This window comes from Onthophagus taurus, chromosome 2 (genome assembly GCF_036711975.1).
Source record: "Onthophagus taurus isolate NC chromosome 2, IU_Otau_3.0, whole genome shotgun sequence".
Taxonomy (NCBI): Eukaryota; Metazoa; Arthropoda; class Insecta; order Coleoptera; family Scarabaeidae; genus Onthophagus; species Onthophagus taurus.
The window spans coordinates 12,873,544-12,896,140 of record NC_091967.1 but is presented as its reverse complement, the minus strand read 5'-3'; the positions used below and the strand labels follow the sequence as shown (position 1 = coordinate 12,896,140).

Below are 22,597 nucleotides of genomic sequence, written 5' to 3'. Positions count from 1 at the left end.
ACCCAAAATTAGAAATACTTCGTCTACAATATTGGTAGTACTGATTTAAACTGATGAGCTATAATTTGATTAAAATGAAGTACATTTAAATATCTGGGAGCCCTCTTAACAGAAATCAGATCTGTAGGCTACAGAGAATATAGCGCCAATGAGTAAGGTACGTGATGTATTTAGAAACCAGAGATGATGATAGAACTAACTTAATGATTCACAAGAGGACCGTGTAGTTATAATGGATGAAAATTAGAAGAAAAGGGCGCCTTTGCCTTAGTAATTCGGTAATTATTTAACGATTTTATTGAAGGAATCGTTCAAATACGAAATTTTATCTTGGAAAATCATCTCTATAATGAATCTTAAAGTTCTGTAAGTACACACCGTTGCTTACATAAGTTTTATCATTACATTTTTTACATCTCTTATTGCTGATAAGATTGCCGTATATACAGCGTAATGTTTTGAATTCAACACATAAGAGCCTTTTGTTAGTGCAAGAATCCACGTTTTTGGAATGTAATTGAATCAATCAACAATAACATCTATTGTTGGGGATCACGAAAATGATTTGTTAGAGATAGGTGATGTTAGTAGCTGTAATAACAAGTTGAAAAATCATGCAATTGTATGCTGAAAAACAAATCAACGAAACAATAAAACGATTAAATTTTAAGTAAATAAAATAGGCATAATTTAAACTTTTTGTCTTAAAATTATAGTTAATATCCTATAATTTGTTCCAATTAAAAAAAAAATACAACGAAAGTTATCATAATGTTGATAATTATTATTTCTATTTAATTTTTTGTATTAATTTTTAAAAAGATTATTAAAAAATATTTTTTCTTTTTAAATCACCCTATAAACTTAATTAAGATTTATCTAAAATTATAAGATTCTTTTTGTTCCTACTACAATAATAAATCGCAGTGGCACTTTTGTATAACAACGTGTAGGCGTTACGTTCCCTCTTGATTTTCTTCAAAAATCGATACTTTTTTTGACCACGAAACGGACAAAAAAATACGTGCATTGACGACGATTTCGGATACGATTTTAAGCGCAATTTTCACACTGTCGTCTCTCTAAACACTTTGACAGGGTTATCTATATTTTTAATATAAATGTACCGTGTCACCGTAGACGAGTCAGAGATTATATTTTGAACTTTTAACAACTTAGATTCCCCGACGTTTATTTTATTCGTCTCCCCGATGTTGAGGCCTGTTCCAAAACAAATGGAATAGAAAAAAAACATTAATTTATTATTATTCATTTGAATGAAAATTAATTAAAAACACCCAACGTGTGGCACTACTACTGCAAAAAAAAATGTATATATAAAACGTTTAATGTAAAGCTGCGATTTAAATTGAGCAAATTAAATTTTATAAAAGTTATTAAAAAATATATATATGATACAAGTGATTCAAAAGTATATGTACTAAAATTCCATGTATTAAAACATCTATTTTTGATTAAATATTAATCAAATTTCAACAAGAATATTTTAAAGTGTACTGAAAGTAGCAAATTTATATTTTTAGCTTGATTTAGGTGTTTCATCAACGAATTATAACTTTTTTGATGCGATACAATATCGATGAGCGACAAGAGCCTCTGAAAGCTTAACAAAATACAACATCAAAAGACGTTGAAAGAAGCAGATTCATGACGAGAAAACGTTATATTATTATACATATTAGAAAGAAGAAGAATAAGGTATGTTAGTATGCCAAAAAGATTTTCTATAACAATTTAGAATGAGCGAATTGAATCATGAAGTGCTGTTCTGTTCAAAGCAACTAAAATAAGAAATGCTACTTGTATTACAGATTACTAAAACACTTTAATATAAACGTAAGTATTAAATTATGTTTATATTGATTCAAGATGATATATTATTATACAGATGCAGAATTAGAATTATTAACACTAGTTGCATCAACCACCTACTAATGAGCAAACATCGCAACTTAACACATCAAATACAAGTAACTCATCTACTCAGCTTAATTTATAGAATCCAGGAGCGGAATCGAATAAAAAACAATAAAAAAACACAATTCTGAGGAACTAAAGACTAGAAGTAAGATATTCGTAGTAGGAAATCTAATATCAGATGTGATGTATTGCTATAGAACTGGAAAATTAAACGAATCTGTTAAACTAGAACTAACACTCGACCTAGAACTAGAAACTTTCGAGTTAAGCCGTGTGCTCTTTGAAAAAATTTTTTACATTTTGGATGTACACTTTGAACTTGTTTCTGAAGAAGATTGCAACATGTCATTCGAAACGTCAAATTCTAGTTTTAGGTCTAGTGTTAGTTCTAGTTTTAGTTTAATTAACACCGGCTGAGAAAGCCTTACTTATAAACGAATCTCCTCGTTAGTATAGCTACAGGGTTCTGGATGTATGCTATATTTATTTGATTTCTTCTCTCTATATTATAGTCGCTAAACAATGTTTCAAGCTGTATAGAAAAATGGATAACTACACAATTAAGTCCTGTATTAATTAAGTAGCCACCACTGATTTTGTAACATTATTATAATTTTGGTTGCTTTGACTTAACGATCGTGCTATGTCCATAAATTCTATAAGCTTCGCTTACATTGGTATCCACGAGCCTTCATGAATATAGAAGATGATTACCTCAACTCCTTAACATTATAATATCGATATGTCATCTTTGGACTTGAGGAACGCTTTTGACACCTTTCTATTTAACTCTATCTTTAGAGTGCTTCAATTTTAGATTAATCGGCGTGTTATTCGTTGGGTGGAGACTCATTATACTGGTGCTTCGATCAGGATAATTGTAGCCCTGCACTTATACAAGTTGAGAAAATTCAATTTTTCAGAAACAGAAACCCCGCAGACTTACCAATCTCGATGATAGTACCATACTGAGGAACATTGTTTCTGCAATCTGATTATCTTTACATCGATGATCTGCATGAAGGATAAGACGATTACCATTATGGCACTTATTATTAGTATTTGCAGCATGAAAACTGCAAAAAAAACTTAAGCTAGTAAGCGACTATTTTGAGCTATTCGAGTGTTATGGATCGTTGATATTTATCCTTGTCTTATGGCCAAGTTGTGCTTGAACCTAAATATGCGCCTGATGATGTATTAAATATTCGAAACCAGTACCGTGTAAATATAAGTATTATAACCAGTTCTAATTTTTTTACGTTCCAAGCACCAGATTTAATTTAACGCTTTATTTAGTAATTACGTAATTTAATGCCAAATTGAATTTTAGTTCATCAAAACATCTTATCGCAGTTTTAATTATTAGTACCAAAGAATGTGGCATGGAAGCTACCTCCTTTGGAATGTTTGTTGAATCGGTTTTCCCAAAGAATCTTAAACAAATTACTAGTTATCATTTTTCCAGTCAGTCCTTATTTTCATGTTATCTCCAAAATTCTAAAGATAAATTCCGTTTAAGACAAGGAATTGTGTTATGTAGACCTTGCGATTTGAACTTATTCGTTTTTGGCATTTGCAGATTGTATGTAAACATATTTCGTTATCATGTTTGACTTTTTACACATAACTAATCTTCTAGTTGAGCATTGCTAAATACACCAAACAATTTTGTGATGAAAGGAGCTCCAACTTGCACCATTTATTTTTTTAACATTTTTGTTGATGTCTCGATTAATCTTTCTGAAGTGATATATTAAATTTTTAATGTTGCTTAAAATGTGACCAATTGTATGTGTTATCAAGATTTATAAAACACAACTTTATAAATGGCAACAATTGTAAATAAAAAACGTTCTTAGTAACACAATTGAAAAATGTGTTATTCAACCTTATTTAAAAAAGTCATAAAATTACACTTTATGCGCTCTTAAAAGCGTATCAAAGCGTAAAATCGCATAAACGAAGAAATTAAGAAAACTATTCTTTCGTTTGAACTGAGTTTTTTAACATGGAAGTTTCGCTTGATTCTTTTGAATCACTTGTAAAATAAAATAATTATTAAAACTAAAAATAAAATAAACAGCTAAAAAGACAACATCACACTATAAAACAACAATTTTTACTACTCATGCTATCCTTATCCTTAATTTTATGAACTTTGGTATATTTATTTTTGTTAACAACTTCAAGATCTTTATCTTTACTATTTGAGAACAGAATTTCACTATTATCTTCTTTACTTTCAACGAAACCACCTTCGTTTACGTTACTACAACTTTTCTGACTGTACGTTTCTTCTTTCCCATACCAATCATCATCACTTGAACTACAATAATCTTGTAACCTACCTATTGAAACAACACTTATTGTCGATTGCTTCTTTGAATTTGTTAATTCACTCATCGCCCTCGTCCGAAATAATTCTTTCGGAACCGCTTGTAATACAATATTAGTCGAAACCGATCGTTTCAAACATTGCGCTTTATCCAGTCTTAATATACTCTCCAATTTATTTTTTAATTCTTGCGGTGTAACCGATTTTCGTCTCAATTCTTTAACGTCCGCGTTATAATTCGGTTCGACGCATGGCGAACGAGAATCGGCGCTTTCTGGCGTGTAAGGATCGTGCGATAACATGTCTTTGGTGATTGGTTCATGCAACAATTTTGAGTCTACGGAAATATTCGTGTAGCTTTTGCGCGTGTTTAAATAATCGTTATCGCCGAAATCGATTACGCTTATAAATACGGAAGCGGAATTATTACAGCACACACAAGATACTAAAAACGGTTGCACGTGATCACAACACTTAATTGTACCTGCATTTGTTTGAAGTGATGTTTGTAAATAAACTGGCTGGAAAAAAAAGAAGATAAAGTTACTTTTTAAATTAAAATTAATTTAAAAAAAATTTAATTGATCTTTGTAAACATCTACACTATTTATACAGGGTTATTCAATCATGATTCAAAATCTCTTTATCAAATACGTATTACATGAATTTAGCAGCAAACTAATGTACAAACTTTTATGATGGATCGATTGATGAATGGCAGCAGGAAAATATGATGATAATAAAACATAACGTGGTGATTCAATTTCAAGTTTCTGAATAATGTCATTCATTAATAACCCTATCTGTATAAGAGAAATTGAAACATAATTTGAACACCCTATAAAGGAGTATAATAAAGTAGTTTTTTTTAAGGGAAATCCTAAAAGATCATAAAAGTACCTGCTCATTCGGAAACCAACATGTGAAATTCCAAATAAACTGGCTGCATAGTGATAAGAAAGAGAGAAAAAAGTCAAAACTACAAATAGTTTGGTTCTCTTCCTTTCAAGACGGTTAGAATGGAAAAAACCTACCTTATGGTCTCCCATGCAAATATCCTTGCCCATCAAATTGTATTCGACTCCGTTTTCAACGTTTACTAACTGGCGAGCAGTTGTACTTAAAAGAACACGATCGCACCAAGCGGGGCATCTCGTTTGCATATATTTGGTCGCTTCTGATATGGTTTCTTCGAACGGATAGGACGGCGGAAAGGTCACTGGGAATTCAGTTAGGGATTCTTCAAAAGCTTCTAGTTCTTTATCGAAACTCTTTAACTTAAAAAGAATATTTTTAATATTAAATCTGTAATGTTGCATCAAAGTTAACAGTTAAATACAAAATCAAAGATGTGATAACTCTTTAACAATGAAAATTATCGCCTAGTAAAAAAGTAAGCTTAAAATCTAATGAGAATCAAATGCGTCCTTTAACTCAGAAAAAAATTAAACACGAAATTATAATTTGCTAAACTCTGTTATAATTTATAATAAGTTTGATTAAATAAACCGCAGATGTTGCACAATTATGTTCACATGTTATAGATAAGAATTGTCTGGGACGTTGAAATGACATCCCAGACGTCATGAAATAATCTAAAAATGAGAGCATTCCAAATTGTGGTAATTAGTTCATATTTAATCTGTCCAAAGTGACATTGAATGCTTTATCAACGTTAAACACATAAATATTTAAATTATTATGATAATGCAAAGTTTACTAACCAGTATCATATCTGATAAATAAAATATGTGTGTGAAGGAACGCAAAATAATACATGAATTAGTTATTTATAGTAAATTTATATCCATCCCCAATTAGATCAACATTTTTACATAAAAGAAATGTAAAAAAATTCATCTTAAAGCACAATGTAATATTTTTTTTTTGATTTATAAATTCATAATAAAGTCTTGCATCAAATTAGAGTTTATACTTATTTTTCTATATCTGTCAAATTGTTATAAAGTTGGTAAGATTCAGTTGGTAATGGGGTCATACACACTTATTAAATTTAGAGAAAATTTTTACGTCAAACGATATATGCAAGTATATGCATGAACACAAAGTAAAAGAAATATTTTGATCAATTTTATATTTTGCGTAATTTGAAGTGAAAAATAGCAAATATTCAAACGAAATAATTTCGCGGCTTATCTGTGACGTAGGAACCGCACTGCCTAAAACAAGTTAAATTGTCCGTTAGATAGCGCTTGCGGTGTGACAGTGTCAAAACAAAACCATGGATGTAATAGAGTGTCTCTATTACATCCATGAACAAAACATAATAAACATAACCTACAAACACTCTACCTCTTTTCAATACAACCTAAATGACGTTCATCTCTTTCTCGCATTTGAGCGGGGAGCAGGGGACGCAAAGATAGATACGTACGTCATCAACGCGGGAATTTTAAAAGCGCAAATGGGTATATAAATTTTCAACAATTTTTTTAACAATGATTTTGTTCGAAAATATTCAAAAAAAAAATAACGGTAACTATATTTTTATACAAACTTTCAGAAAATATAATAAAAAAAAAATCGTGTATGACCCCATTGATGTCATCTATACTCTGTTTTTAAACCAGGAGGAGTAAACGCGAAAGTCAGATTTACACTAGGAAAAATCACCAGAAAATATCACTAGATATTTTGGCGGTAAATTTAAATTAATAATTATTATTATTTATTTATTTACTTATTATTGTATTTATTTTCATTTGTTATCGTCAACACTAAACATGCAAATTAACATTGAAGTTATGAGTGTATTTATTTCAAAATATAATAAAGAAGGGTTTAAGAACACAAAATTTACAATAATGACACGAAACTGTCGAATTGTCAATAACCTAACCTTCAAATTCAAAATTGCCTGTGTGTGAACCTTCTTCGCATTCAACCAATCACGTGCAAGGTCAATCTGGTGACAAATTTAAAATACTCCTCCTGGTTTAAAAACAGAGTATAATTGCCAAAGAAAACTTCAAGGTATAATTAATGTTTGTAAACAAAACTAACCTTACCTAACATTCCTTCACGCTATAATTGACATTACAAAAGAAAACTTCACGCTATAATTGCCATTACTAATTGCCAAAGAAAACTTCATGGTATAATTAATGTTTGTAAACAAAACTAACCTTACCTAACATTCCTTCACGCTATAATTGACATTACAAAAGAAAACTTCACGCTATAATTGCCATTACTAATTGCCAAAGAAAACTTCATGGTATAATTAATGTTTGTAAACAAAACTAACCTTACCGAACATTCCTTCACGCTATAATTGACATTACAAAAGAAAACTTCACGCTATAATTGCCATTACAAATTGCCGAAGAATACTTCATGGTATAATTAATGTTTGTAAACAAAACTAACCTTACCGAACATTCCTTCACGCAATAATTGACATTACAAAAGAAAACTTCACGCTATAATTGCCATTACTAATTGCCAAAGAATACTTCATGGTATAATTAATGTTTGTAAACAAAACTAACCTTACCTAACATTCAGCGTCTGAAGACACAGGGCTAAACCCGAAACTTAAAAATATACAACTTAGCGCTGAATAACAATTAAAACTAGAAGTAACACTTGCACTAGAACTATACTCTGTTTTTAAATCAGGAGGAGTAAACGCGAAAGTCAGATTTACACTGGGAAAAATCACCAGAAAATATCAGTAGATATTTTGGCGGTAAATTTAAATTAATAATTATTATTTATTTACTTATTATTGTATTTATTTTCGTTTGTTATCGTCAACACTATACATACAAATTAACATTGAAGTTATGAGTGTATTTATTTCAAAATATAATAAAAAAGGGTTTAAGAACACAAAATATACAACAATGACACGAAACTGTCGAATTATCAATTACCTAACCTTCAAATTTAAAATCAAAATTCAAAATTGCCTGTGTGTGAACCTTCCTCGCATTCAACCAATCACGTGCAAGGTCAATCTGGTGACAAATTTAAAATACTCCTCCTGGTTTAAAAACAGAGTATAGTAGAAACTTATTGAAAGACAGAACGAGGTAACCACGGTCAAGTTTAACGGTTAATTTATAAGAATAACGGTCGTTGTACTTGTTGACTGATTAATGTAATGAATACAGTAATAAATAATAAATCGATTACTAATAATTTTCACACGTGATTTTATTAAATAAACAAACCCATAAAAGCTTGAATTTTATCAACTACTTTTATATTAAAACCAATACTATTTTACTACTAGAATGCAAAGCTAAAAGAAATTTACCAAACACTTTCATCGCCTGGTGCAGGAGTAGAAGTAATTGCAATAATTGTTCAAAACGAATGGTATTCTTTCTGTTAGCAGAGGAAAACACAAAAATAGTTTTATAAATTACTTTTAATTAATATGTTGCTTCATCTATAATGATAAGCCAGACGCGTCAGAAATAAGAAAAGCTGTATACAGAAAGATTTTTGATAAAAATTTTAATTTCATAAACCTCCATGAATACTAAATACATTGAGAATAGCCTTCAACTTAAAATTGCATCAAAAAATGATCGAACGTTATGTCTGGTCGGTGTTCTTATATGGAGTTAAGATCTGGACTCTAAAGGATGCCAATGCTGCCATGATCAATCTGGAAGTTGCTGCATAGAAGAATGCTACGAATTCTCTGGTTAGCCATGACCAGGGAAGACTGATTGGAAGACGTCAAATCATCCTGCTTCACGCAGCACTTGAACGATCTATGTCTGGACACACCCTTAAATAGACCAAATGCCGTTAATGAATTTTAAAACCATTTAATAAGAAAAATATCATACCTAGGGAATATTCTTAGAGGATACTTAGATAGATACAAAATCCTTCAATCGAGGCCGCAGGGTAATTGGAAAGAAAAAAAATTCATAGATAAAAAACATTCGTGATTAGAATCGAATAGGCAACTCGCCGATGTCATTGCCAACGTTGGAGGGAGCTGATATGGCATTGAAAGAAGAAGATAATGAAGTACTCAAAATAGTAACTCAAACGCAGGCACAATTAATTAAGCAATTGCGGATAATTGGAAGAGCTGAAACAAGCGTGACTTTGAATTAGCTCGGATTAAATACTGGAGGGAGATCAAAACTAGTTAAAATGACCTAGATTATCCTTGTACCAAGGATTTAATCACAGAATGTACCAAGACTATCAACAAGAATTTCGGATCATGGTTCATAACAAAAAGCATTTGGAATGATTCAACATATGAACAATTTCTAACGATAAATTTTACAACTCTCGTCGTGCAGATGAACACATGGTTATCATGTTATTACAAACTTTACAACTACTCTGTTAGATCTAAATAACATCGTTCTCTTTTCTTCAACCTGGAATTAGACCACTTTTTCTCTACTTCATAAGCAGCATTGACAGTGTTCTTTTTTAAGTGACTTAGTTGTCATATTTACAAGCCGTATTATTCTGCCTAACATAAAACACAAAAACTATCCTGCAACAGTATTTCAAGTATCATCACCAATCTAAGATATGCCCTCTGATACACACTCATATCCTGCGTAGTGTGCAGAACACGAAGTTGATTAATTCTTGCAACAGTTTTTAATATACTGAAGAATAAAAAATGTTAATCACGCTAAAAATTTCGTGAAAACAAATTTAGTTAAGAAACTCATCTTTTTTAATAGATAAAATTCCGACATGCGAATAAAAGATTGTATACACATTTCAATAATAAATTAAACAATAGAATAACCACTGATTAACGTATGATAAATACAATTTTATCAAAATCGGTACCGACACTTCCGCACATGTAAAAATAATCAGCTCCGCTTATCAACAATACTGTTTGCGAGTAGCTTGTAAGGACAAAAAAAATTTCTATTTTGTTGTGTATCATTATTGAAATACAGCAAAAAAAAATTCATTATTTTAATTAGAAAATCCAAGAAATTTTAAACATTTAAAGCTGTTTAATGTGCATTAAAACCGTTTAAGAACAATTAAAACCGCGTAAATCCCCGAAATGAGCCAACAGATCTTAAAAAATCCTCTAAAAATGATTTTTCAAAAAAATTATATCTCTTCTTAGGTAGCGACATAAAATTTATGAATATTTTCGGGTTGTTTTTTATTTTAGCGACTTACCCAAGTTTCGGAAGGATATAAAAATACAGTTTGATGATCAGAATGATTAAACTCCTTCTTACCAACAGTCAAAACCAATTGGCTCTCGTCATTGGTGTATTGTAATTTTGTAAATTCATTATTTTTATTATTTTGTATTCGAGTAGCGTTCAGTCCTTCAGTCAATTTCTAAAAAAAAACAAAAAAATATTTTTTTCTAATCAATCAAAAACTATTTTTAATTTTGTTTTATTTACTTTTATAACACTATCTGTGTCAGTCCTAAAATTAAAATCTCCAAACAAAAAATATGGAACTCGTCCATAAGCGTCAGAATGAAACCTTTGCAATGTATGTTCTAAAGCTCGCCGTCGATTTTTACAATAAACAGATGGAAACGATTCCATAGCGACGAAATTTGAAGCGTCGTGAAACAGATGGATGTTAACCAAATCGAAGATTGTACCTTGAATTGACCATCGCGTTCGCATAAAACCTTTCCGTGACCATTTACACTACAAAATAAAAAACCATTAAACCTAAATTAAGTGAATAAAGATATAAAACTGAAATATTTACTTCCGGAAATAATTCCTGAGGAAACTTTGCTTTTTCTTTAGTAACGACTGCCTCGATATTTCCCGAATGAATTTCTTTTCCCGTCGCTGGTACAAATTCGAAATCTTTAAAATTATAGATTTGAACATCTTCTATTGATTCGTGGATAAAATAAAAATTTCCCAAAGCCTGAAAAAAATAAAATAACAACGTAAGGAATACGTTAAATAAAAAAATTTAAAGAGAATGTTAATTAGGTGTATTTTTTTTTTTGTAAAATAATAAAGGTTTTCATTGACGTAGATTATAAATACATAAAGAGATAGATAACATTAATAATTTTATGGTCAATAAACAGGAACTAATTGCAACTGTTTAAAGAGATACTTAAATATAAATGTTACATAAACGTTCATTGATAGAATCCTATTCGGGGTATTCCCCGAGTTGTATATGATGTATAAATCAAGGACGATAGTTCTAGTTTTAATTGTTATTCAGTGCTAGATTGCTGTATATCTTTATACAACTAAAAGTAGAACTAACACTAGACCTAGAACTAGAAGCTACACCCGAATGTTTCTAGTTCTAGGGTTAGTTCTAGTTTTACACTATTACTATGTAGAACTCACACTATACTTAGAACTAGAATCATTTGGGTTTAGCCGCACGTCTCTTAAGACGGCTAAACCCGAATGATTCTAGGTATAGTTCTAGTTTTAGTTTTAATTGTTATTCAATGCTAGACTTTTGTATATTTTTATTGAACTAAAAGTAGAACTGACACTAGACCTAGAACTAAAAACATTCGGGTTTAGCCGTAAGTCTCTTAAAACGGTTAAATCCGAATGTTTCTAGTTCTAGGTTTAGTGTTAGTTCTAATGGTAAATGTTTCGTCATCAAACGCACAGTACTAGAAATTTTCGAAACCGGCTGAAAAAATTAGTTGTTTAGAAATCAGATTTATTTATATACGTATAAAACACTGCTTAGAATAAATTGGGGGAAATCTTATGATTTATTTTGTTCCAACCAATATTTCCAAAAACTATTTCTATTAATAACATCCTTTGGGATGTGTTGCGGATACTAGACAGGACGACGTTTTTAACACCCTAATTCAAACGAAATGCGATGCAGCAGGTTATAAATCCCGCATAAAGACGATACAAAAGAAGAAAAAATAAACAATCTAAAATTGAAGTTTTTAAGTTGTATACATATATGTTAGTTACATCATGGGTTCTTGTTCATTTCTCTAAGGAAAAGTACCACTTTAGGATTTGAATGGTAAATAATGATGCTTACATTTCGGCGAGTATTAATAGAGTTGAATTCCTTGATTTCATTGAACTATGTGTCTTGGGAGGAAACACATACTTTGTTTGAAATTTCACTTTTTTTATATACTATGAAAACTTCGCATATAGGTTATGAGTTACACCGTTAAAGCTTACAGTTATTCCAAGATTAGAATTTAGTGGAACACATCTGTTGTATCATTTATCAAGAAGTGGACTAAAAGCATTTAAATTAAAATGGAATAATCGTAGGGATTGATGCGTCTCATAAGATTGTGTTGGATTCGATTTCTAATTTATCCTTTAAAATTACTTGTATGTAATATTATTACATAATATACTTTAAAAAAATATTTTTAATTTTGAAACTAAATAAAGTATTTTTATTGTATATTTATTATTAAGATATTTTTATCCAAGGTTAATCCCCTTTAATTGATACGGGCACAAAAAAAGGTTGGACTTATAATTATGTTTTGATACTACGGAGAAAATCTTATTTGTTATCTATACTTTTTACCTATATTACATATGATAAAAAAATTAAATTGCCACATATTTAGACTTATTTTTATTAATGAATTCTTTATTTATTATTTGGCATTCTATTTTCAATACTCCGATTTTTTAATATTACAGCTTTATAAAACCAGAAAAAAGTAGACCTTCAAAACAACACCTAATACATAGAATAAATATGTTCTATCTATTTTTTTCTTCCTAAAAACCCACGGCAAAAGTTTCAATAATTAGTTTGCGAACTCTGACGTTAGTTAAATAGGCATAAATGGTTATTTTCTAGTAAATGGAATTTCCTAATGAACGTATAAAGCGATATCTTTTACCACGATATGAATAATTATTATTTCTCATTAAAAAAATCTTTGGGACCTTACAAAAATGTTTTTAGAAAATGTAAAAACAATTCAAATAAAAAAAATTAATTACTAGTAGAATCGACAAACTGACAGCAAAAAACAAACTTGTTTTTAAAGAAACTGTTTTTTTTATAAATAAAACGACAAATTTAAGACAAACAGATATGCTGTAATAGGATACAATAAATAAAATTTCCAAATCAACAAAGCAATACAGTAACGTTAGAAATGTTGAAACACATAATGTACAAACATTATTCATAATAACCAAAAAAATCCTTAAATCCAGCTATAACCATTTCGTAATTACACAGCAAAAATCCCCAAAATCTCAAAATAGATGTTGAAATTGAGAATACCTCAAAAACCCAAAGTCCCAAAAGTCATCGTACACCAAAGACTTTTGCAAGATTTCTAAAATAGAATCGTATATAAGAGTTAACTTATTTATCATAGTTATAATTATTTTATTTGGACGCATTTGTAAATAAAAAACACTTAAATTTAATCAAATATCAAAATAAATTAGCAATCTTATGAAAAGGCGGCTAAAAACTGATGGGAATTTCCCCATGTCATTGTGAAGTACCGGTGATTTCCCGTGCGGCTAACCTTACCAAACTTGCCTAACCTACCAGAAATTACTGCAATTACTTCATTACCGGAAATATTGAATTTTAGCCATCCAAAATCGCAAATGCTCGGATAAGCGTCATAAAAATTGCCTTCAAAATCAAGTTAAAAATAACTGTAAGTGCAGAAACTGTGAGAAGAATTTTGCGATCTGCAGCTATTTTGTGATTTGCGAAAGAAACCAAGTTGCAAAAATGCACAAAGAAAAGGATATGGATTTTTGGAATAGGGTGACATTTATAGACGAGTCAAAATACAACATGTTTAGATGTGATGGTAAGCTCTAGACTTAAAAATAATCTTCTACCAACAGTTAAACATGGGGGTGGATCAGTTATGGTATGGATATGTATGGCTACTTCAGGAGTCAGGAGTTCAGCAATATTTAAATATAATACTGGCGCCAGTCAGCTGGCACTAGTTTAGTTGCATCTGGAAATAACAAAAATCCATCGGCGCCAATAAACTGGCGCCAGTAATCATAGCGCCAATAAAGTTGACTGAACGTCTACTTTTTTTACGATTAAGTAGTATTGGAAAACGAGCAACTATATAACCCTGGACGGCTATGCTTCGTCGAATCAACGACACATATTTAAAACGTATTGGAAAAAAAGTTGCTAGTTTTGTGCTCGTTTTCCGTATTTGCTCTAGTCGTGGTCAAATTGTTGGTGTGTGCAGAAATGCAGCTAATAAATAAAGCATCTCGTAACGACGAAGCATAGCTTTTGCGTAACTTTGGAATTTCCGAGATGCGTTATCTGATGTTTTTGTGTTGTTGTTTCTTGGTTAAAATATTTGGTTTATAAAACTGGAAAATGTAATGTGCACCAAAGTAACACAATCAAGAAAATGAATGAGGACGAAATTGTTCTTGTCGAAAGTCAGGTAATAGATAGACTTGAAATACCAATATTACCTAACTCGGTGCGAAATAATATTGAAAATGTAATGCCCGTTGACGATGATTATACTAAACAAATAAAAAACCTAAAAAAGAAAGATTTGCGCCATTTGTCCCTCCTCTAATCGACGAATGATAAAATCATTCTGTTCGAAATGTTTTAAAAGTCGATGTAAAAAATAAAGCTTTGTCTCTTTTGTATATACTGCAACTAGTTTCTCATGAGGATGTGTTTGTATAACCTCTTTGAATAGTGCCTACGTCACGTACGTCAAAATAAGCATAACCTTCCGAAAATCTTGTACTAAACCGTCCAAAAAACGGACATCACAACAAATAATATACATAGTTTTTGGAAACATAAAATTCCAGAACATAAGAACCAAACTGGACGAAATGAAGCCTTAAGAAGGATAGTTGAGATTATGTCGAAAACAGTTCCCAATTTTGACGAAAACTCGGCAAAGGCAAAAATACGAATACCACAAGGTTTTAAATTTGTGCAGAAGTGGAGCATCAGCTGATGATGTGTATAATTATGACATAATATTATGTATATTCATGACATAGTTCTTTAATTAAAGTACCTAGGTAATTTCTACGTGCAATTCACGATCGAACGCAGCAGCTATGTTTTTTATTTGTTAATACCATGTGGAGTTCCAAAGAGCACATTTGCATTACTACAATGATGCCAGCACGAAGTACATCACTTGACGGCATTTTTATTACTGTGCTAGTACATAATTATCACATTTATGTGGAAACAACTTCTGGCGCCACTAAACTTGCTTCTTACTATCGCCAGTAATCAATGAATGTGGAAAGTTAGCTTTATATTGCCAAAATCAAATGTATTGTTAAAATCGACCATAACGCAAAAATTACTGACGATTGAGGATTACATTATATATGAATATTGCTTATAATGAACCAACAATATCGGTTGAAATAATAAACAAATAATAAACGTCAAATTCATAATCTTCTAAATATCTTGAAAATATTTTAGATCAAAGGATTGGCATGAATATTTCAAACAATGAGAATTCTAATTAGGGATTTCTTCCAAGAATTTTTAATATTACGTTTCGATTTAATTATAACTACATAAATAATTAAAAATTTTAATTCAATTTAAATTTAAAAGTAGTACCAACCTAATCAAAAAGTAACAAGAAAAAAATCTTAAATTAATTTTAGGTATTTGAGATATTAAAAAGTTTATTAACTAAGAAGTAAACTTAGAATAACAGTTATTAAATGAATAATTAACTTAAAAATAATTCTCAAAAAATATAGTTGGTGATGTTAATGAATAATAGTAAATTGGTAATCCTGAAGGATTAAAACCAATTTTAAAAACATAACCTATCTACTTTGACAGACTATGAAAACAAAAATTTTTAAAAATGGTTAAACTTACAGTGAAATTTTCTGCAGAACTATAGTCTTCATCAAGATAAACTCTAACCTTATCAAAGAGTCTAAGTTCACTGCTGGACATTAAAAGGCTAACAAACTCTTCGACATGTTTCATACTATTTTCATAGTTCTTGCCACCAACTTCCTGGCAATGTAATGCAATAAATTTTGGATTTAATGAAGAGACAGTAGATAGGAAAGTATCCGTCCAAATCCTAAGCATTTGCGAAGGCTACAAAAAGAAAAAAAATTCCAACTAAGTAATTGATAATTAATTATAATTTTTAGACTTACATCTTCGAATATCGAACCCACATTAGCGGTGACTAGTAGACTAGGTATAGTTTGAGTGGTCATCTTCTAAATAAATAGGAAAATAACCGTTGTTTTGGACTAGGTTAAAAAGAAACTTTTTGAAGAAACTACTAAACTTAAATGTCAATTAATTTAAGGTCTATTTGTTACATTTCGAACGTTTCCTGAGTACATCTTTCACCATCGTTTCGTTTCGCTTCCTTTCCAGTTCTATTTATATACTTATTTACACGTTTTTTTATATTTATTTTATTTTCTCTTTACTCTTTTAGTGTCAATCCAAATTGTACAGTCTTTTGTAAATGAGTATTTTGTGGTTTGATGCGCGCGCACTTCCCATGTGCGTCAATGTATTGATCAATTAAAATACAAAGTCACGTTCAATACACACCGCACTCACCACGCACGACCGCGACGGTCGCGGTATTGTTGAATTTTATTGTCAGAGCCCGAACGCGTACACATTATTATTATGACTCGAATCGAACGTCTACGCCGACGACGACGAGTGTAATAACAGAACTATTCAAAGTCGGCCCCCACTATTTTACCGTCAATTCGGAAACCACCAACAACAAAATTATACGTAATACGTTTCCCGAAATATAACGATATTTCGGGGGACAAATAAAATTATCGAATTGTAAACATATTTTCCCCACTGTGAACTCGTCTGGTGTATTTTTAAAGGTGGTGTTCTTTTGGTTGCGGAACTATTCGCTAAAAAAATACTTTTTTTAACCCAAGGAGAACGATTTTACAAAATTTATAAATAAGAAACTTTATTTTGTATATTTTCGAGTGTGCGTCTTCAAAATAATCAACCTACACCTAACATCCGTTTCTGTATCTGCCGCCGTTGCGGTTGGTTTAATTATAGGTTCAACGAATTAATTTATACAAACAAAGTGCCGCGAAATGTGTGCGAGAACCTTTACTAATTTCCTAATCGTTTATTTTGCGTTTATTTCGGTTTTAAACGTTAAAGGAGAAAACGTTTTGGTGACTGAAGTATTTGAAATTGTTATTAATCCGTCGATGTTTAATTGGACCTATGAAGGTACGTTGATTGATTAATATACAGTTTCATTATGTAATTAAAAAATTGTATATTTTATGTTAATTTATTTGAGTGTTATAAATAAGTTTTCAGTGTAACATTTGCGTGCTACACTAATATGGTACTACTCATGTCATGCTTCGTACAATACATTTATTGTTGTACTGCAAAGACTACCTACTTTAGAGTACTACATTAATACGCGCTGCAAAGATTTTGTGCTACATACTAATTCAGTCATGCTAATCTAAATTCAATGTCAAAATTCCTTGTTGAGTTGCAACAAATTTCTTTTTTGTTGACACCAATTTGTTTATAACACTCTTATTATTATTATTGTTGCAAAGTCGACAAGTTTGATCCTCAGCCATAGCCGGTCAGGAAACCTGGGAGCGTCTTTAGATCCCCTTTGCTGAGGCATAAAACCTCTTCGCTTATCTGTGAACCTGGAAGTTCTTCCCAGCGTCAGGCTACCTTTGAGGCCTCCCAACTGTTGATTACTTGTTTTACGTGGCTTTTTTGTAGGCCACAACCGGGTTGTCGTCCAACGAAGGGCGTTGAGTATTATCAATGTGTTTGTGACCTGGAACCCACCATAGAATAACATCATTGTTCCTAGCGAGTTCTCTGTGTGCTGGTACACTTTCTGATGAGTGTGGGGTCACACGTGTAGGCCTGAATTGCCTTTAGGGCGGCTCGACTGTCTGTGAAAATGTTTATGCACCTTTCTGTCCCTTTTGTAGGTTCAAAGCGGTGCCGAAGTTTATAGTAAGAACTTCTGCTTGAAAAATGGTTATATCCAAGCTGAGAAGCAATTTAATTCGGCTATTTGGTCCACTAATGCCCATGCCTACTCCGGATCCAACTGTCTTTGAAGCATCCGTGTACCAGACAAGGACTCCTCTTTTTAGTTAAGGCCCACCCTCCGTCCAATCATCCCTGCTTCTAAATATGTCCTTATACGGCTGGTCGAAATTGTATTCTGTCGGTATAAGGTCCGTTTTAATTTCAATCAAGCGATTTAGACATGGGTCGTTGAGGATTTCGATGTGTCCTCTGAGGTTGCCCTGCATCAGCTTGAGTGAAGAGCATGTTTTGTGATAAGACACTTAAAGCTGCCTCCTTTTGTGTACATACATGAAGTGGTGTGAGACCGAGTATGGCTTCAAGAGCAGCCGTTGGACAAGATCTCGTCGGACAATGAGGTGCCGATCTGGTTAGCCATAATGGCCTTTTTTCTCACCATGTCACTATGTCCAGTTTAATTTATTGTCTATTATTACCCCTACGTATTTAACTTCTGTTTTGAGGTTATAACACTAACTCCACATTGTAAATATGAAGATAACATAAAACTAGGTACGCAGCAACTAGATATTTTGGCATCGAGGCATATGTTTATCTATAATATTTGAAAGATTAGATTCTTATACATTTAATTCCAACAATCGAAGTGTTATTTTTAATACATTGATGATCTTTTCTAGGTGTTGCACAATTTTTTTATAAATTATTTTTTATTTATTCTGGATTGTTCTAAAAATCGTTATTATTATTGTTTTACAAAATAGATAATATAATAGGGCACTGGAAAGAGAAAAGACAGTCAAAAGAAAACGATAAAGCCTTTTTCATTCTCGTGTCGAGGAGCTTTTTCGGCACAGACGAGAAAGCCTGAAAAGGCAAGACGGGGACCAGAATAAGAAAAAAGGATTGGGTAGGAAAGAGATTGCAGAACATGGACTAGAAAGAATAAAATTAGGAAAGAAATTGGTAATAGAGAAACGAGACTGAAGGAGCAAGAAAGAAATTAGGCAGAGCAGTGAAATGTTGAAAAGAAATCGTTGTTAAAAGGTTGAACAACAACAGAGAAAAAGGAAACCGTTAAGGCAATATGGGCACTAGACAGAGAGTGGGAAAACATCCCAGAAGTCTAGTGGATAGTCATTGTTTTTCTATTATCAAGTCCATAATAAAAATCTGTATACATATTCATATTTTGTATTTTTCTGGATGTAATTCTGAGACTTAAATTTAAATTACGGAGTGTCACAAAAGTCCGGTAGCACGGTATTTCTGTTGACAAAAACGGAAGCACAAAGAGACATCAAATTTGTGCAACCACAGTAGCGGAGGTACTCGACGTCGAGATCTTCCCATGCTTTCTAAAAGGCGCGCTTTAGTCAGGCGAGATTTTTGAGGGGAGTAGCAAAGGCCTTACTATCAACTACCACACAGAAAAATCGAGAGGGTTCAAATTAGGCGAGTAGGATGGCCACCCCATGGAGGCCATGGCTGTTGGAATGTCCAGAGGTATCCGTTGAAGTGAGACTTCATCAGAATATCATCAAGATAGTTCTGGGAGTTGATCGTGACCCTCTGATCCAAAAAAATCAGCTTAATCGCCATGGTAGGAGTCACAGTAGTTTTTGGTCTTCCACTTCTAGGACGATCCTTGATTTTTTTTTGTGTAATTCACCGCAAAGTTATTTATGTAGTGTGTTTAGAAATTACTTTCTAATAACCATAATTTGGGTTCTCCGCAATATGTATGGAAAACTAATGGAGAACTACTGTTGTTTTTGGGGCCCTTCCACTACAATTTTTCTTTGTTCATTGCATTCCTCTTTTTCTATCCATGGTTTACACCAAAAGATTTTTTAAACAATTTGCCTGTGTTTCTTCGTTCATAAATTATCTCCCTCTAGTTCCATGGCAATTATTTTTTGCAACAACGCCAAAACAATTAAGAATAATTACAAAATGATACGTGGTTGTAGATACTTACGTGGATATGACATAAACCTAATGATGTTTTCTGAGCTATATATTGTTGTTTTCTGAAAAAATAACAAATTTAGAGGCACTCATTGTTTAATTTGCCTTTGAAGATCTACCCTTTTTACTTTTTTCAAAAACATCTTGAAGCAGCATCTAAAACATAGTCTCATAATCATTTTCTAATTTAGGCTAAACGATATTCTAAAATGAGAAGAAGTTAAAAAACTTAATGTTGCAGATTAATAGAAATGTATCATTTGATAGGTTCCTTTCTAAACTTCTTAGAGTTGCAACTGTACATAGTTGATACAAGTACATTGTATACTCAGTATACATAGCAGGTTTGAGTGTCAGGCAAGATTTTAAATGGAAATCGCTTGAAATCATACTACAATAATTTTTTCCATACAATGGAATTGATCGCAATGTTGGCAGAAATATAAAAATGTTTTCAATAGGCTATAAAAGTATTAAATAAAAAATTACTAATTTTTTTGTATAATTAATTTATATCCTTTCTATCTGATTATTTAAACAGGTGATCCTCCTGATCAATTTGTTTACCAACCATCTCTATTAGACGCCCCAGATTTACCATCATGGATAAACTACGTTTACAGCAACAAACACCACGTAGGTTACCTTTATGGAGTTCCACCAGAGAAAGAACAACACATCATTTTAGAAATAATCGCTTTAAATCGAAACACCTACGAAACAAAACGTGTCGTCCTACCAATTTACATCACCCAAAAACGATACCCCGCCAAATACGAGGTTCAATTAAAAATTGACAATTTAAATGTTGAAGATATGTTCGACGTGGAAAGAATGGAAAGATTAAAAGATGTTTTTCGGAAGCAATTGTGGAAGGATAGCGACGAAGATTTGTATGTTACCTTTTTGGCTTCCGCTATTGAATTAGGTGCTAGGTTACCACTAAACCCAAAAGAAGGAGAAGGGTAAAAAAAAGATATTTATAATATAACTATTTTAACTAATTTTTGATCGATTAGGGTTGTTTTAAGACTTGGAAGTCAATCGCCATTATCGATGGAATTACAAGAACTTCAAGAGGAAGTTAAACCATTATGGAAAAGAGTTTCTTGCCCAAGAGATTATAAAAGGACAACTGTTGAGAGGTTTTTTAGAGATGCTGGATTTGTTTTGGATTGGTGCGCTTTTAGACTGGTTAGTTTTTATTTAAGTTGTTAAGTTTAGTTTAAAAACGTTAATAATTTTCTTTGTAGTTGGATGATAACAGCTCTGCAATGCAACATTCCCAAGAAAAAGTCGAAAATCCTTCTTCCTTATTAGAACAAAAACTTCCCGATAATAAATGGGTAGGAATCGCGAGAAAAGACGTCCCCCAAAGAAACTACACCCACGAGTTTTTGGTCACTATCTTAGTCCCAATGTTCATAATGACTTTATTAGCGATTATTTTATCGTTGATTTTGTGTTTCCATCATGAAGGAATGTAAGTATTTATTTTATAAACTTTATTAAAGGATTTTCCTAAAAAAGTGATATAAATTCGTAATTATAGCGATGATCCTTTGAGTGAAGAATTTTTTGATAATTTATATCATATTTGTACCGATTATTTCAGGTAAAAAACGGTTTTAATTGGTTTGAATTCGATTTCGTTTAAAAAAAACTTAGTTTGATTTAAATTCTGTTTGGTTTGAGCTCAGTTTGGTTTGACGCAAATGTAGTAAGAGTTTAGAATTATAATTAACTCACTCACCTTAACAAGAAAACAAAAGGCTTAAAGATAATAATCTTCAAGTATTTGATTTCATCAACTTTAACCATTTTAACGCAATATAAAATAGATGGGTTTTTTCAACATTGTTTTCTTAACCAAGTTTAGCTACAATTGAGGATGTCTAATTAAAAGCTAATTTTTTTTATAGCTCAAAAGAGATGGTGCACGTCCCGATAGGTGAAATGACTCAATATGCAACAATAAATAGGGTTACATACACATTAAGAAGTCTTTCGAATCAACGAGATTTCGCTTGTTTGTCACCTGAGATGTATGCGGGAGTTCGAAGCCATACCAATAGTCCTACTTCAACTATAAGTAGGGGTGTTCATTGTCGTCCAAGTCCACCACCATACGTAAAACCAAAATTTTCTGCCGAATTCTGACGCGAAAAGAAACCAGGTAAAACCTGGTATTGTTAATGTTTATAGTTTTAGACATGATTTATCAAATTTGAACTAGTAATGACATATATTATAAAATGGCAATAATCTTGTATGTAATCTGAACTATAAAATTAATGAAATTAATAATATCTTGTTATTATTTAA

General features: G+C 31.6%; 2 protein-coding genes across 6 annotated transcripts; one reads left to right on the top strand and one right to left on the bottom strand.

Moving 5' to 3' along the window:
• Positions 1-976: 976 nt before the first annotated feature.
• LOC111425993 (inositol polyphosphate-5-phosphatase A) lies at positions 977-16,885 on the bottom strand. 4 transcript variants are annotated; one of them, XM_023060320.2, is made up of 9 exons: positions 16,414-16,885; positions 16,121-16,351; positions 11,000-11,167; positions 10,678-10,935; positions 10,442-10,609; positions 5,314-5,556; positions 5,180-5,222; positions 4,764-4,800; positions 1,183-1,221 (listed from the first exon to the last, which is right to left on the bottom strand). In XM_023060320.2, the coding sequence occupies exons 1-7, from the start codon at positions 16,474-16,476 to the stop codon at positions 5,184-5,186; spliced, it is 1,170 nt and encodes a 389-aa protein (XP_022916088.1). In that variant the 5' UTR covers positions 16,477-16,885; the 3' UTR covers positions 1,183-1,221; positions 4,764-4,800; positions 5,180-5,183. The 4 variants fall into 4 exon arrangements, with proteins under 4 accessions (XP_022916086.1, XP_022916088.1, XP_071050397.1 ...); XM_023060318.2 differs by lacking the exon at positions 5,180-5,222 and having other exon boundaries at positions 977-1,221; XM_071194296.1 differs by lacking the exons at positions 1,183-1,221; positions 5,180-5,222 and having other exon boundaries at positions 3,960-4,800.
• Positions 16,886-17,258: 373 nt separating this feature from the next.
• LOC111425994 (sarcoglycan alpha) lies at positions 17,259-22,579 on the top strand. 2 transcript variants are annotated; one of them, XM_071194298.1, is made up of 6 exons: positions 17,259-17,494; positions 20,814-21,237; positions 21,292-21,466; positions 21,526-21,755; positions 21,825-21,887; positions 22,195-22,579. In XM_071194298.1, exons 1-6 carry the CDS (start codon positions 17,353-17,355, stop codon positions 22,430-22,432), a joined length of 1,272 nt encoding a protein of 423 aa, XP_071050399.1. In that variant the 5' UTR covers positions 17,259-17,352; the 3' UTR covers positions 22,433-22,579. The 2 variants fall into 2 exon arrangements, with proteins under 2 accessions (XP_071050399.1, XP_022916089.1); XM_023060321.2 differs by lacking the exon at positions 21,825-21,887.
• Positions 22,580-22,597: the final 18 nt, after the last annotated feature.

Coding starts and splice junctions, on each gene's coding strand:
- LOC111425993 (XM_071194296.1), bottom strand. CDS start 16,476: ATGACCACTCAAACTATACCTAGTCTACTAGTCACCGCTAATGTGGGT. Junction 16,352..16,413: donor TGGGTTCGATATTCGAAGAT/GTAAGTCTAAAA, acceptor TTCTTTTTGTAG/CCTTCGCAAATGCTTAGGAT. Junction 4,801..5,313: donor TTTGCATGGGAGACCATAAG/GTAGGTTTTTTC, acceptor TTTTTTTTCCAG/CCAGTTTATTTACAAACATC.
- LOC111425994 (XM_071194298.1), top strand. CDS start 17,353: ATGTGTGCGAGAACCTTTACTAATTTCCTAATCGTTTATTTTGCGTTT. Junction 21,467..21,525: donor ATTGGTGCGCTTTTAGACTG/GTTAGTTTTTAT, acceptor TTTTCTTTGTAG/TTGGATGATAACAGCTCTGC. Junction 21,756..21,824: donor TGTTTCCATCATGAAGGAAT/GTAAGTATTTAT, acceptor TCGTAATTATAG/CGATGATCCTTTGAGTGAAG.